At 36.9% G+C, this 17,137-nt stretch overlaps 1 protein-coding gene across 7 annotated transcripts in view; it reads left to right on the top strand.

Annotated features, from left to right (window-relative positions):
- The window catches only part of DCAF6 (DDB1 and CUL4 associated factor 6), a 75,247-nt gene that overhangs the window by 21,712 nt on the left and 36,398 nt on the right, over positions 1 to 17,137 (top strand). For 5 of the 7 annotated variants that reach the window (XM_083885101.1, XM_083885100.1, XM_083885102.1 and 2 more), the window contains exons 3-10: positions 875 to 967; positions 3,567 to 3,752; positions 7,137 to 7,250; positions 8,269 to 8,404; positions 10,178 to 10,392; positions 12,046 to 12,139; positions 13,451 to 13,570; positions 13,792 to 14,037. In XM_083885101.1, the coding sequence (XP_083741227.1) occupies positions 875 to 967; positions 3,567 to 3,752; positions 7,137 to 7,250; positions 8,269 to 8,404; positions 10,178 to 10,392; positions 12,046 to 12,139; positions 13,451 to 13,570; positions 13,792 to 14,037 (1,204 nt within the window). The remainder of the gene's footprint in view (positions 1 to 874; positions 968 to 3,566; positions 3,753 to 7,136; positions 7,251 to 8,268; positions 8,405 to 10,177; positions 10,393 to 12,045; positions 12,140 to 13,450; positions 13,571 to 13,791; positions 14,038 to 17,137) is intronic. The other 2 variants (XM_083885106.1, XM_083885105.1) reach the window with 1 other exon arrangement.

Genomic DNA, 17,137 nt, shown 5'->3' with positions numbered 1-17,137 from the left:
ACATTTAAATTTAAAAAAAAAAAAAAGGTGTAAGAAAATAATTTAGAACAAAGTGGGTTTTTTACCAATTCTCTATCCAGTCTGGTACGTCACACTAAGGCAGCTGTTCTGCCAACAGAATCTAGCCAGCAGAAAATGGTGATGGCTGCATTTTGACACTTGAAGGTATTTTAGAGGCTTACTTGAAATAATAATGGTCTGCATGCAGTCTTTGGTGCTTGTGCATGAGCTGCTGCTTGGAGGATACCCTTTGAGCTTCCTGGATTTGGAGTGCTTTCACAGCTTTGTTTCACTGACACGTTATTAAGCACAGTCTTGTGAAAAGGAGAATTGATAAGGAAATGTATTGTAAAGCTCTCCCAATACAATTCTGTACCTCACTGTAGGATTCTTCTTTCCCAGTGTACTCACACTTTTCAGAAGGGATCTGGGATGGATTCTGCAGTGCTTTTCCCTGAGAAGGTGTGGTCACGAAAAGTGTGCAAAGCAATGGATGGTCAGAATTTGGATATAGTGAAGATACAATAATGAGAGCACTGTGATGCCCTCCAGTTCAAATTCACAGAATTCTCTGTGGAGTAGATTTGGTACATTAAAGCACCTGAGTGTGTAAAATTGTGGCTACTGTGGGAAGCCTAATTTACCTGATGAACTCTTGAGGAACAGAGGGAGTGATTGAGATGCCATAGGTGAAGCAGGTGATTCCCTTATCAATTTGTTTTAAAAACACAATTTTTTTTAATGCTAGCTGCTTAGAAATGACATCATTTCAGTTGGATTTGTTAACTCCTATTTCTGTAGTGTTGGATGTTTTAATATGATGAAAATTGAATTAATGTAAGTCTAAACAATTTTTTTTTTTAAATTCATGCAGGTGAATACAATTTGCTGGAATGATACAGGAGAATATATCTTGTCTGGCTCAGATGACACCAACCTGGTAATTAGTAATCCCTACAGCAGAAAGGTAGGTTTGTTTCTAGCTGCTTGTTAATTTTCAAATAGGATGCAAGTTCTTATTTTCCAACATATTAAAGATATTTTTCAACATATCAGTTTTCAGATATTAATTATTATGTGACAAAGATAATATCACACACTTCCTAGTGTACTTAAATGAGAATAAAGCTCCACAGTGCTTTAAAACCTGCGAGTTCTAATCCTTTGTGACATTGGTATTATCCCATTTTACGGTACATGGCTGGGCACAAAGGGAACATGGTCTCACCACAGATTAGTGTCAGTACCAGCAATAGGATTCAGTAATGCTCATAAAATCTTGTAGTCAGATAAACTGTTTTCCTCTCACTTTGGTTTTAAAATACTGTAATTTTTGCTCAGTGTAATGTACTGAGTTGTCTTTCTGTGTGATGTTGTTGGGGTGCCAATCTTGATTAAAATAGCTCACTCCAATGTAAAATTACATTGCTCTGTGTGTGCCTGCAAATGGATGGAGAATAATTTATACTAAAATAAGGGTTGCAATGCAGCTGAAAGACTCCCAGTAATGCCAGCTGGCATCCATCAGGTTGTGGCACTGTCCCACACTTTTCTCTGGAAGGAGCTGCTGATAGTTTGGTAGAACAGATGCTCTGAGCTTTGTCCTCTCAGAGGCTGACAGCTAAACCCTGAGGACAGGCTCAAAAATTAAATGTGCGGGAGAAACAAAAGATGTGGTTGGTATGGTGGAAGAGAGTTTGAGTAGAAAACAATATTTTGCTTTCCTGAAGGGTCGTGGTGGGAACATGGGGGTGGTTTGGAGTGTTGCCTGTGCCTATAGGTAAGGCCCTTTTTAATCTATTCACCTCCCGAAATAAGCCATGGCTTCCAAATTTCATCTCTTCCTTTCAATTACTGGTGTCAGCCTGACACAGTTCAGATCAGTATCACCAGATAGGGTTTCTCTTGGACTGGGAGTTGTGCTGAAAAAGCAGCACCCAAGGCAGCTATGAAGTGGATGATGGATGTATTCCCAAGTGAGTCTTGCTGGAGTGACTTGCAGAGTAAGAATTTTTCATGCAAATGAAGGGTGTTCAATGTTATTTATTGTGCAGAGTTTATTTTAATATCCCACTATGAGATAGTTGTTCATTAAATAATTTTTACATTAAAATATTCTAATATTTTAAAAGGTGCTGCAATTTAAGCTTTATGCTTTCATGGGACAATTTTTTTCCTCTTCATTATGTACTACTTCTCTACTTAAGCCTAGTGAGGAATATGAGACATGTTTTGTGGGTTTTTTTTATTTTTCACAGTTAGCTGGCTTATTTATTTTTTGTAACAGCAGAGAAGAAGATGATTTTTAAATTATTTTTCCCCAATACATGTAAATGCAATTATAAAACAGCAGGTACCAGCAAGAAGACTCAATAACCAGTGTTATTCCTAGAATGTACTACAGATGTGATTTTTTTAATGAGTGTTACAACTGTGTTAGCTTATTTTCTCTGGCTTGAGTAAGAGAATCAATATAAGAAAAGGCAGCAAGTTGGTATCAGAACCGTGCTGTAATTCTGTAATTTTGGCAAATATACCTATCACCATACCTTCTGTTACTATCTAGGTAGAGTAGCAAAGATAGACTTCAGCCAATATTTTGTATCTTTCAGAATATGCAGCTAACTGTTAGACTTTATTAGTGGGAGTTAATAAATGATGTGAAATAGCACTGCTGAACTGTCAGGCATGAACTGCTACTGACAGAGAAATTTTATTTGCAAAACACTTCCTTTGATTAGGTTAATTGAGTGGAAATTTGGAAGTAATTTTCATACTGTAAACAACTTGGTAAGTATTTTTTTCCTAATGGGAGTGGTGCAAATGCAATTTGATTCAAGTGCTGCAGATGGGGGAAATAAGAATATAGTGTTCACTTGTTCACAGGAAAGCTTCTGGAGGTTTTTTCAGTTTTGGTAGACTAAGTATCTGAGGAAGGATAAAGAGTCACCACAAAGTGTTTAAAATCAGCTGTGATGGTGAAGTAAATCCTGTTTCTCTGCTTTACTGTAGATGAATGAGAGACTAAATCAAGTCCTGGTTTATTGCCCTGTATAATCAAGTGCTTAAATTTTTATTTATTTTTGGCTAGTTTCAAAACATCCTTCCTTATAAACTTCAGTTCTCCTTTTCAGAGTGAGTTTAAGAGTAACATCAATTTTTAAAGTCTATAAACTTGGCTTGGATTACAGTGCCTTATTCTTCTTGACTTGCAATATCCCAGATCTTCTAAATCTCTCCTCACTGACCTGCTGGGTGGTTGCACCATCACCCTGACTAAAGTTTCACTTTGAGAAACCTCATGTGCTGTGTAACCAGCATTGCAAAAAAAGGCAGCTGCATTCCAGCCCTTGGATTTTCCCAGCTGCTTCATGCAAATCTCTCTTGCAGAACCGTGTTCTTAGGAGAAATTTGGTGTAAAGACCCTTCTCTGTTCTGTGGTATTGATCCGTAGGTCCCTGGCAGCCTGTGCACAACTGGTGTTTCACAGTCTGAGTTTTTTTAATTCTTTATTTGTTTGGAAACACTGACCTGCTGCAGCCTCTTTTTTTTCCTTTGTTCTTTAGGTTCTCACAACAATTCGCTCAGGACACAGGGCCAATATTTTCAGTGCAAAGTTCTTACCATGCACCAATGACAAACAGATTGTTTCTTGTTCTGGAGATGGAGTCATTTTCTACACGAATGTTGAACAGGATGCAGAGACCAACAGGCAGTGCCAGTACACCTGCCACTATGGGACTACCTACGAGGTACTTCGTGAAGTATATCAGAATTTAAGATGGATAAAATACATATTTTATTGTATTGTTGCCCAAGGTTTTAACCAGAATGCTGAAAACTTTGTTTCAGCGCAGTGAGAGTTACAGAACTTTCCTTCTGTCTTTGTTGCTTTTTTTCCTCCTTTTTAAAAAGTAGGCTTGAACAGAGAAATGCACCGTCTAAATTAAATGGAGAACTTTGCAAAAAGTGGTACTGTTAAGACCGCTTTGCAAATATGAATTCACCTGCACTGAATGAATGTTCTGCAGAGTAAAAAAGATTTAAATTGAGCTCTGAATTTCTTCCTGAAGTAGGTTGGGGGGTGGGGGAGGTGACTGTTTTGCATTTTTATTTTTATCCTTTTCCCCCTGCCCCTCCCCTCTTCCCTGAGCTTTTCAGCAGTTTCATGCCTTTTTCAAAATTTAGATCCTTCTAAGAAATGCTTAGTTCAGCATGTGTGAACAGCTTAATCTGAAAAATGTGTTTACAGTTGTAGATAATTTTTCTGTTGTGTATTCTAGTTAACTCTTTAGGTGTAAATTTAGCCACAGTGTTTTCAGTCTTCCCTTATAAGTTTTGTTCATATAAATTAGGTGAGTGAGGAAGCAAAGTGTTATTTAAGCTAGGAAGATAATAAGATTTATTGTTCTATCTGCTTCTTTTAAATAACAGCAAAAGCTGCTGCTTAGAAAACTTACTATGCTTAAAATAGAAAAAATTGCCATTATTTTTCTTAGGTTATAAATGTTCCTATTTCTTTCACTATTTATTTGTTGGGGCTTTTTCAACACTACCACAGTACACACACAGGGGAAAAATCCCAAATCCATTTTTTTTAATCTATTCAGCTCAGATTTCATAGCAAGCTTTTAGATCACTTTCTTTGCATGTTAAGTGAACAAAACCTTTAAAAACTTCTCATAAAAAGGATTGGAGTGTGTGAAAAAAGAAAGTATCTGAAGTACTGCCAGAGTTAATTTTTGTTCCTGTAGTAAAAGTGTCCTTGTGGTTGTAATTACACCAACTACATTTCCCTGCTATATTGCACAGTCAAAGTGGTTTTATTTGGGATGATTTTGATTCAGCAAGATTGTTAACAAGAGGGCATGACAGAAGTGTGATACAGTTTTGGTTATTTTTGCTGCTTTTAAACACTGTTAATGGAAGCAATATCAAAACCTCTATATGACATTGGTTATTTTAACAACTCTGTCTCTTAATTAAGTTATTTTTCTTATCCTGTTTTGCACTGAGGTTGAGAGGTTCCTGGAGTAGGGAGATAATTTCTAAATATTGTGATGTTACTGCCCAGCTGTATGTAACCACATCATCATGTTAAATATAGAACTTTGACTCACTGGGTTCTCTAAATAACAAAAGCTGAAAGCTGCCCCTGAGGTACCAATTCTAAATTTGAATGTGGTTTCGATTTATACAGCTCTTGGAGTTTGTGACAATTCAAGACATTGCAAAAACATAAAACAGAGACATGTGGAAATTGGTGTAGATTGTTGTAAACTGTGAGATAATTGTACAATTGTTTTTAGTTCTGAGTGAGAATAGAATAAATAGGGGGAGAGGCTCTTGAGACACGTTTCTGAAGAATTTATTGTTTGTACCAGGCTTTGACAAGTTTGGTTTTCCTCAGCCAAATATTTTTTTTATTGCCGTTCATGTGAATTGCATTTCAGAAAGAGAATCTACTTATATGGACACCTCTTACTTTCTTGTTTTAAATACAGTAAAATGATCATATAGCTATGCACTTTTAAAGTTAAGGAGGAAACAACTTTTTAGTTAGTAAAAAAACAATTCTGTTTGTCTGTCTATCTATCTATCTATCTTTAATGTGAACTTGTTGAACTTAAATGTAGTAATATTGACTCAATTATTGGAGCTTGCACTTCTCCATTTCCCTGGTTTGGTGCTTAGAAAGTACTGAGGATATTTGTGAACACTGCACATAAAAGTTGCCATGTGCAAGTTATATTACATGTATAGGGTGAAATAGCATCTGTGTGAACAAAAATAAAATACAGCTACTCTAAATAAGGGGTTGCCACATTCAGCAACATTATTGGAGTAAAATGCTTTCACCGAAAGCTCTGCTGAATGCTGGAAGAATTTAATGGGTTGAAAAACAATTGCTAACTTTCATAACTATGGAGATAAAGTAAACTTGACCAAAATGTGTGATGAAAACCAGTTTCTTCAATATGTTGCACTGATATATTAAGGAATAGTGGTCACAGCTCAGAAGTTCATTGTTCTATTGGTATTCAAACCTTGGCTTTGTTCTGCAAGTTATTTGTCATAGCCGGCATTGTCTCAGTTATTGTGCTGAGCCTTACAAGGGAGGCTCAAGCCTTCAGCTGTTACCTTTGTAACCCCACTTCAGGTGGAGAGATTTGCAGATATGCACAAGTTACTTTTATTAAGAATTTTGGGCAGTGGGGGTGATAAATCATCTCATTTAAAATGGTAAAGAATCACTCATGCTCTGTGTTCAATGAATGTATTATACTATTAACCATTGGTTTTGCTTTATAAATTTCTACTGATAGTAGCAGGAGTGTAAGAAAAGAAAAATACTGCCACAAAATTCTCCACTTTTTGTTTTAAGAGACAGAGTGTAAATAAACTGGCATTTCCCTGGGCATTCATTGACCTGTGGAATCCAGGTCATATTTTACATTACGGTTACTTGCCTTTTTATTTTGTCTTGAGGAGGCTGAGTGAAGCCATTCGTGTGAGACTCCATCTGAGTCATCCCTAGCTGGAGAAGGCCTGAGCTTAAGAAAATGGTTCAATACAGTGCTCTTTAAAAAAAAAAAAAAAAAATTAAAAAATTTAAAATTACAGTGAGGAGGTAGCTTGGTAACAGCCTTTAATGCAGACTTGCTGCAGGGAACTACCTAGGATGTAAAGGAATAGCCCAATGGGAATAAAAGCCATTTAGTATTTTCAAGGCATTCAGACTTCTGTAGACTTTGTTTGTAATTGTTTACTATTACTTGATAGAGAATAAACTGAGCTTTTGTTGAATTGTTGCAGCAAACTGATAAGTTATCTGAAAAGTGATTGCAGTAAATGTATGTTGTACATTAAAAGATAATAGAAACAACTGTAAGCCTTGACCTATGGATATTTAATCTTATGTGACATTTAAAAGTTTCCTTTGACTCAACACTTCAAACCTTTTCTTGAAAATAAAGAAACTTCATCAATTTTTCAATTTTTCTCATTACTTCACTGGGAAGCTTGAATTGAGTCCTCATTGCCTTACTGCTGCTCCAAATATTGTTGCTTTTATTTTAAAATTAGTGCTATTTCTGGAGGTATTAATAATTTTATTTTTTCTTAATTTCGAGCAGATTATGACAGTACCAAATGATCCCTACACTTTCCTCTCTTGTGGCGAGGATGGCACTGTGAGATGGTTTGATACTCGCATCAAAACAAGTTGCACAAAGGAAGATTGTAAAGATGTAAGAATGAAACTTTTTGATAAAGACTACTTTAATAATAATAATAATAAAGTAATAATATGTAGAGCTCTGCATCACACAAACACACGATATGAATTCAGGTAAAGCTTTTAGAAACTATAGATTTCAGGGTCATTGGTGGAGATGACAGTGTGTTTCCCAAGAAACAATAAAAGTTTGGGGAGTCTTTTTTTATTTTTCTTTTTTTAATTTTTGTATCTCCTTTGACATTTTTTATTTCATAAGCTTTGGTGTGAGGCTTCAGATGGGAGAAAAGATTGTCTGCTGAAATTGAATCTCTTAGTCTGGTTTACACTAATAATATAGAGTGCAAAACTGGAGGCAAAAAATGAACCTTGAGAATCACCTGCAGCCTTCTGTTCTTGAGCATCCTTTTTCCCTCTGTAAGAAAAGATTTGGTAATGACTTATATTAGATTACTGATATCACCAGTGTCCACTGTGTGTGAATTTTAGAAACAATTTTAATATTGAATTTGAACAAAACTACTGAGGTATGTATTGCTAGTCTTGATTAATTTTGTTCAGCCTTGTGCACATTTACCAGTTCTAGGTGTTTCTTTCATTTTTTTTCCCACTACCCAGTTATCTGCCTGTAGATTGAGCCTATTCCGATCCTTTAATTGATTTAAACTGTTTATGCATATTTAGTACTCTTCCACCTCCACAGTTACTGTGTTTCCATAAGAAAATCCAAGGTGCAAGGTAGTTTATAAATCTGCAGATTTTAGCTTATCTATTTTTAAATATTCCTGTGGTTTTGTTTTGGTTAGGTTTCTTTTTCAATTATTCTGGTTTTCTTTCTCTGATAGTTTTCCTTCCATGCAGTGGCTTTTCTGGTAACACATTTATGATCTGTCTTCACATGCCAGACCTATTTTCTCAAAACCTCCTTGACTGAGGGAGGAGCCTATGTAGTGAAACAAAACAGAACAAAAATAATTATACTTCAGATGTTCAGAGCTATTATTTCAATGGTGCATTTTTGTGTGTTGCAGGATATTTTAATAAACTGTCGTCGTGCTGCCACCTCTGTTGCAATCTGTCCACCCATCCCGTACTACCTGGCTGTGGGCTGTTCTGACAGCTCAGTGAGGATCTATGACAGGAGAATGCTTGGCACAAGGGCCACAGGTAGGAGCCACACTCTGCACTGAGCATTTCTACCCATTGACAGTGCCAAATTCAGGTTATTTTCAAAACAAGTGGTGAATGATTCAAGTGTAACACTGCAGAAGTGTACCTTCCTTCTCTGGGAACTATGGTTTGTGATAATGGCCATTTCACTCTAATATTTGCTAATGCAGAAATCTTCCAAGAAGGAAACCTAATCTCTTCATGCATCTTAGAATGCATTGTGTACTGAACCCGGACAAGGACATTTTGTAATGTCTCTTATTTTATCTGAAACCAAAAAGCCAGGGATTGGAGCCTCTAGTGGTCCACCTGAATTTTTATTAAGTTCTTGTCTCGTACTCTGCCATGCTGGAACTTGATGCTTCTTATGGGAGGAGGTCTTATGAACTCCATAATATTCTGCACTGTGCTTGCCTTTAGATACAGCAGTAGTTAATGCCGTATCTAACACAATTTCACTGAAAAGCTGCAAATTCCTCAGGTGAAAGCTGGCATGCTTCAGACGCTTACCTAAGGATTTTATTAAAAAATTTCAGGTGCACAAAAATGTGTTATGTCATTTTAACATAGCTCTTGGTTATAATATATGATCAGTGTTTGGAACTATGTGTTTAATTCACATAGGAATTAAAAATACAGCTGCAATCTTCATGTCAATAAGCAGTGGCATAAAATCTGTCATTTTGTGCAGCATTTTCCCGTTGATGACTGTGATGGAAGAGAAAGGGAACAATCACTAAACATAAAAATATCCTTTCATCAGGTGGACATTCTATAGGATGGACATTCTTTCATCACAGTGGTCAGCAAAATTCTGTGAGAAGTGCCTGGGAACAGGATCTGGGGGTTGACTAAAATGCGTGTGCTCTAGCATTGTACAGAAATAACATGAATTTGGCCTGGAGAGCAAAATCAAGACTTTGAAGACTGATTTTTTGAAAATATTGGTATAGTGTTCTGTTATTTGTTTGGGATTGTGTGGAGTTTTTGTTTTTTGGTTTTTTTAAGAGGTCAATTATTCCATGTCCAGTGAGCAAACTTGATTTTCATTTAATAATTTCTGCCATGTAGTTTACAGTTACGTGTCAAATTGAGAGGTTTTGAAACAGACTGTTTTTCTCAGTGTTAGAGCTTCTTGTAGGTAACTTTTATCAGCTCACAGACTTGCAATTCTAGAATTTTAGATTATTTTAGTGTTTGGATTGGGAGGTGAGTGATCAGGAAAGCATGGTAAGTGCAGTGTAGTGTATAGTTCTGCAGTTTCAAAGTGACAGTGTTATTCTGTTTTGAAGAAAAATTAGTTGTTTTTTTTTTTTAATTGGGTAGAAAAGAGATGTATGACCTAAATTTTCAAAGTTTCATGTAAGGAATTCCTTTCTTATTTGGGTGTAGATATAGATTTGCATTATTGCTTTGTGGGTTTTGATTCTAAAATTTCCATTTGTACCACATTTGACAGATAGTTCCATACAACGCCATGTGGTGGGTATGAGACATTTTTATATGTATATCTGTGAGTGTTTTCATCTTTTATTTTTTTGTAATATACATAGCATTTATAAACAAAACTAATAAAGACTGTAAAATCTGATATGTCATTCACTAGATCAAAATTATTGCAGAAATTATAGGATATGTAGCTTTTCCCTGATCGTCTTTTGCTGGATGCCAAATAAGGAATTTATTGAAGGTGTTGAAAATTGGCAATAGTAAATGTGTAATTGTTTTCTTCCTCCTCTCTTCCCTCACTCTTTACTATTTTTTTTAAAGGGAATTATGCTGGCAGGGGCACTGTTGGAATGGTGGCACGCTTTGTCCCTCCTCATCTCAACAACAAATCCTGCAGGGTAACATCCCTGTGTTACAGTGAAGATGGCCAAGAGATCCTTGTGAGCTACTCCTCAGATTACATTTACTTGTTTGATCCCAAGGATGACACAGCACGAGAACTCAAAGTCCCTTCTGCAGAAGAGAGAAGGGAAGAGGCAAGTGGTTAAGATGCCCTCCTTTCATGTTTTATGTTTTTTTTTAACTTGCAGCACACAAGAAATACCATCAGTTGTGTTCCTCTTCTATTTGAAAATAATGTTGCTGGTCATAGACTGAGGTGTGGCAAGTGGATGAAATGGTATATTTTTAATACATATTTATTTATGTATTTATTGACAATGTTTTGTCACTGTGGTTTTCTTTCTCATCTGCTTTCCCTCTCAGAGATGAGAAGGCATCTGCCTGAACCTTGGCTCATAAGACCAGCAAGGGTGGAGGTCACTCACTCTGTGTTCTGTTACTTTGCATGCCATGAGAACCATATTCCTTGAAATCAATTGTTAATACTCCTTGGTAGAAGTTATAATTTCCTGACAGATAGGAGGGAGTACAAGATGTTTAGATCAAGGAGGTGAACCACTGTCCCTGAGCAGTGTTAAAATTTTCAAAAGTCAAGCAGTTGTTAATTATCAGCTCAGTGACAATGATGCCGGCCCCTCCAGTCTAAATTTTCTGATATTAAAAAAAAAGCCTTTAACTACAGTGAAGTTGTTTCTGTCTCTCCCTGCACTCTCCCAAGCATCCACTGCTTTTTTCTCTGGTGTTTTGCTCACCCTTTCACAGACTCTGTATCCTGAGTTCCTTGTCTTTAGTCCGAGACCACACGGGAGTTCTCACTGAGTTGGGAGCATCCTGCTGTCCTCACCTGCAGGATCAGTGTGATGATAGTCATGATCATTTCATTTTCCTTTTTGCTGTGAAAAGTGTGATGTTGACATTTCCTTCCTCCTTTTTTTCAGAATCTGTTTGGAACCATTTTAAAATGTTTTGAGAGTAGAAAAGATGTAAAGACTTCTTCCTAAATCTGCTGGTGGAGTAATGAAAGTTAAAACTTTGATATGCTTTCACCACAGGGCATTTAGTTTAAAATTGTCAGCATAGTTTCTGGGTTGATTGGGGTTTTTTTGTTGGTTGGTTGGTTGGTTTCTTTATTTCTGTTAAGACCAGAAATATCCAGTCAATACACTTGACTTCAAACTCTGACCTGCCTTTCTAGATGAGCAAAGCACTCTCTATTTCTCTTGCAGTTGCTGAAAGTAACACCACCTATTTAGTGATTGTTTTGTTCTTCTTGTTGCAAAAAAATGTTATAAAAACAAAAAAGAAATTAGGTTAAAAAATAAACAGGAGTTTATTTGCATAACATTTCCATGTTTTTTTTAAATGTCTGACATTTTTTCCTTTTGCTTAATTACAAGTCCGTATTTCATTAAACTGGAACTCCCATATAGTTTTTAATGTGAAGAGGTGAATATTTCTGCAGAATTCAGGCTGAATTTAAGAAAGCCTTAATCATTATTGCTTCCTATAGAAAGATTCAATTAACGCGATGAAGTTAGTTTAAAATAAAAGCTGCATTAGCTCTGGGAGTCATTTAGGCTGTTGAAACTAAAATTTGTGCATTTTGTTGGTAATTGTTGTGCTTATTCATGGTTAATCTGAACATAAGGCTGACATTCTGTTTTGGTGACAGATATGAATTGAGGTGACTTAAGAAAATTGAGATTTATATTTAGGCTTAGAATCCTGTACTGTAGAACATAAATAGCTGTGTGATGCTTTTTTCTCTTTTTTTTTCTCTCCCCCAGTTACGTCAGCCTCCCGTGAAACGTCTGCGGCTCCGAGGGGATTGGTCAGATACTGGGCCAAGAGCAAGGCCTGAGAGTGAGAGAGAGAGAGATGGTAAAAGCATTTGCATTTGAAGGGGGAGTGTTTCATTAGGGTTTTGGTTTGGGTTTCTTTTTTGATGTGGGTTTGGGTTTTATTTTCCAGTTTTTCTGAAGTATTCCCTAAATACGTGCTTCAGATTGTCCTGTTTTTAACAATTAGCCAAGCCTTGAAATGGTTTTCTTAGAGTTTAGCACAGAGCTGCTATTGTACAATGATTTTTAACATTGAAAGCATTAAAAATACTCTTACCAGGAAAATTATATTGTTTCAGTTAGGCTGATGTAAGTAAAGGACAGCTTTTTTTCATTGTCATTGCTCAGGGACTAATACCAGCACTTATTGCTTTTCTTTATAGTCACACCTCACATGCAATCACAGTTACAAATGAATTGCTCTTTAATGGTTACATTAGGGGACTGGAATTCAAAGCAATAGGATTCTAATATTATACTTTTTATTTTTATAATGTTGTTTAGTAACACAGGTGGCTAATTTTTATCCTTATATTTTCATGTTTATAATATATTACTCAATTGCTTGAGATTTTAGTAGATAAAGCATTTCCAAAGCTATGCTTGGGTATCAAAAATTGGAATACCAAAGTAGGGCAGAGCATTTTTTGTCACTCATCTTAATTTTCATGTAATAATGTGTTTCTGTTTAAATCTGACAAGCTGTGAGGTTCCAAGTATTTGCCTCTAGTTCCCTTAAATCTTCCACCCTTTTCTGCCTACAGTTTCCTTTTCCAAATTTTCTGTGCTGTTGTTCTCACTTTCCTGCTTCCTCAAACTAGGATAGAAGTGTCTGAGATTCTGTACCTGACACAGGCAGTAGAAGATGCTGCTTAGGGAGAGAACAGGACCCTGTCCTCTAACCTTAGTCTGTCTTTTTACTCTTCCAGTATTTGGAATTACAGGATTAGAAACACTGGGGGGTGTGATCCCATCTGCCCCTTTACAATCTGCATGTGGTTCTGTTGCCTGTGGGCTTCTGAAATCCTTTTTTTGAACCTATTGATAATATTTCCTATGGCACCATTAACCACCTTTAGTTTGTTTTCTTCGGCTGTTGCAATTCTATTTTTTGTGTTTTAAGATCAGAGCTCCTGTGCTTGAGGTGCAGGAGGGGAATGAGGGATCCCAGTGGAGGATCAGAGACCTGTGGAAATGAGGATAGACAGGAGCACTGGGGACAGACTGAAGGGAACTGTTTCTTGTGGGAGAAGGGGGCGAGGGGTGGTCTCCATTCCTGCAAGAAATGATGGGGGGAAAGGTACTTTTTGGTAAAGCTGTAGATAAAGCTTCAGCACCATTTGTTCCACAGGGGAGCAGAGTCCCAACGTGTCTCTGATGCAGAGGATGTCAGACATGCTGTCAAGGTGGTTTGAAGAAGCCAGTGAAGTTGCACAGAGCAGTCGAGGACGAGGAAGATCACGGTCCAGAGGTGATTTCCTTCTTTTCAACAATGATTACAACAGAAATGTGTTTATAGTGGATGTTCAGGTTTGCAGTATCAGCCTGTCCTAGGTGTGAACAAAATCTTAGTGCACCGAAGAACTGAGCACATTTGTTCATAGGAATGGTAGTGCAAAGGGATCTTTAGAGGCAGAGTAAGTTTACTTTTGAGCTCTTTTTCTTGCTTTTTTGTTCTGTTTTTAATCAAAGGTGGGACTAATCGGACAGATGCTCCTGCTACTAATAACATGGCACCTAGTAGAGAATCAGAAACTGCAATGGAAGTAGATGGTTCTGAACAGCTTCCATCATCTTCCTCTTCTACCATGTCAGCTCAAGCTCCTTCAACATCATCTTCGACAGAAAGTCCCCCTTCAACTTCATTACTGTCCTCTCCTGATAATGAACAAAAGCCTTCTTTAGGGGCCTCAACTCAGCCTGTGCTGCATCAGTCTGGTGAGAAGAAATCCATCTTGTCATTGTTTATGAAAAATAAGAAACAATTCTCTTTTAGGATATTTTGGGTAATTGATCTCCATCTGTTTTCTTCCTTGCACATCCTTAATGAGACTTAGGTGTTGTAGAGTTACCAAGTCACCAGTATTGTCTTTTGAAGTAGAAATACAAAATTTTTTTTTATTTTTTTTTTCCCCCTACAAAAAAGTGTTGTCTGCATGGAGTGTAGTGACATCCCCCTTTTCCACTGGGATTTGGCTGTAGCAGCATCAGTGCAATGAATGGCAGAGCCTGTGCCTGTTGCAATCAGGGGAGGTAGGAAATGTCTCCTTCAGGAGGAACCTCCATCCTCAACGTTTCAGAGTCAGCAGTGTTGGGTTTTAGCTTCTCAAAAGTATTTGGATAAACAAGGCTCACTTGGCATGACATTCCATTATTGGTTAATAAATTTTACCTCATGTTGATAGTTAAGTTTGTATATCTTGAAAAAACTCATCTGTGTTTAATACAGATTTATATTCTTCTTGGGGGGAAAAAAGAAGGAAGTATATTCTGCTGTCAGAATGTCAGAAATTAATTTGGGTAGTAAAATAGCACCTTATGCTTTGACTTGACCTTTTCCATCTCAATGCCACAGCCTTCAGAGTGGAATATTTGCACAAGAGTTTACTTTTGCTTTATAAAGTGGCTTTCTGGGCTTCACAGTTATAGTAGAAAGGCTGATGTGACCTGAAAGACCAACAGGTTGAGGCATTTTGTCTTATATAGATTCTATTGTAAAAAAAATCAAGCTCTCTGTCTTTTTCAGGCCTTAAATTTGATTTTCTGGAATACAGAAGGGATGGGGGTTTCCCAGGGGAGAGTGTGCCATTCAATGTACTGTGACTGCTGCAGCCAAAATCTTTGGGATGGGTCAGAAATGATGAGGTACCTGGTATCTGAAAGACAGGGAAGATAAAGACATGAGTTGAAATTCATGTAACATGTCATTATTGCTTTTTAAACCTTGCTATTAGTCTGATGCTTAGAGATAAACAGTGAGCAGAAAAATGGCAATACGCAGAGGAATTTTAGAAAATGTTAAAAAGTTTAGTATCAGAGGCTTTTAGTCATATATGGTTTTTTAGTGTTGGTATCAGCTTTCTACAATCTCAACTTTTTCCACAATACACACACAAAGAGATGATTAAGGGGTCTACTGTAATTCAGTGCAACCCAATTTAGCTGCCATTAGTTTTGATCCAGAGGGATACCCATCAGAGAACACATGTACCATTACCAAAGGTTGATTTTGATCTATTTATTTATTTTTAAAAGTGTATGGAGTGGTCAGGAGAGTATTTACCATTTAAAAATAATTGCTTCAAGCTATGTCATTGAAACTTTATGGTTTTCAGAAAGATAATGCACCAGAGAGGATTTCTGGAATTGTGGTGCATTTTCTAGCCTGCATTTTAAGGAATCTGTGCTGACCAGAAAAATCTTTTTCTCTGAATCTCCTTGAATTTCTAAGCAAAAGTTTATTCTGCTAGCATGAAGTGGAAGTTGTTATTTCTTAATCCAGCTCTTTTCTAAGAGCATTTCTTCTTTCCCAGTGTTACTTTGGATTTCAGAATATATTTAGTTTTGAAAGGGGTAGTGATGGTTGGTTGACAGACAACAGATACTTTCTAATTTGCTGTATAATATGTGATAGGTTCTTTTGATACACTCTTGTAGGTGGGGTGTGAGATTGGCAGCTTAAAATTGTCTACAGGACTCCTGCAGGCATAAATGTAATAGAACAAGGTGTTTGTACCTAATTATAATAAGGTGCAATCCTGTATATAATACAGAATAATGCTGTTTCAGAAGCAGTGTAAATGAGACACTGAGGTTCCAGCAAAACAAGTTTGTGGGTAACATAAGTGAGTGAGTTCAGGGAGCAAAGAAGCTCCTGGGCAGAGGGTTTATGAATGAGCAGGCTGGGTTGGGAATATCCATTTTGCAATGTTTATCTACCCTGGTAACCTATGGCTGTGTTCAGTTGTGAGATTTTATTTACTCACTGTCTGTAGTCTATAAATCTATCTACAAAACACTGCCCTCTGCATCAAGGAGAGGGCTCCCTGAGCTTGTTCACCTGCATTTAAAGGTGAATAAATCCTGCTGCTTTTGGGGGTTGACAGGAGAGGGAAAGTGCTAACAGGAATAGTTTAAATACAGTGGGGCTGTGTAGGAAGCCCAGACAGAGGTGTGTTGTAAGAGGTGGATGACTGGGGAGGCATTTTGGAAAAGGTGGAAGAAGGGAAAAAGGTTTTCAGCCACCATTTTGTGTAAAGTCATGGCAGATACAAGTTTGAATATTGTAGGAAGGAGTCAGAAACTGAAGAATGTGTTTTCAGGAAGTGACTTCTTTAGAATTAGAGCATGAATTCCTAACCCAGGCTTGTAAACAGCTTTCCATAAATAATTTCTACAGATTTCTGCACTGAACACAAGCACTTGTGGTAATCTTGTGTTTGAATACAGGATTATCACAATGCCTTTGCATAAGTGTACAGTTCAAATTTATTGTTGGTTTGCTGTTCCAGAAAATGTGTCACATGGTGAGCATTGGAGCTTCTACATCTGAATTTCTTTTTAAAACTTTTAAGAGATGAAATACCTGTTCAAAAGACAGTCAGTACAGAAATGGTTTAGTGCTGGAGCTTGTTGGGATAGGTCTCTTTAGCAGAATGTATATTCTAGAAGTTTGAACATTTAAGTTACAATTAAATAACAAAATCAGTGCAAAATCTCAGTAGCCTATTACTGCCAGAACATTTGAATAATATTTTTATAAATATATATAATGAGAACAATTGCTGGAGATCATCATGCTTGTCACTAAGAAAAATACAACTTTATTTTCTTGCCCTGCTTGTGCCATTCAGTGGAAACCTTAGTTTTAAGATGCTGATGTTTTCAACCACTAATAAACACCAGGTACAACAAATAGTAAAATATAATACAGTTTTTCTCATAAATAAAATTCCAGATACACACAGGTACCATTGGGAGGGGCTGCAGGGGAGCAGTTGGCTAATTAGTACAAAGCTTAACCCTAATATGTGTTCTG

The sequence above is a fragment of the Zosterops lateralis genome (genome assembly GCF_965231275.1).
Source record: "Zosterops lateralis genome assembly, chromosome: 2".
NCBI classification, from domain to species: Eukaryota; Metazoa; Chordata; class Aves; order Passeriformes; family Zosteropidae; genus Zosterops; species Zosterops lateralis.
This window is presented reverse-complemented; position numbering and strand designations above follow the sequence as displayed.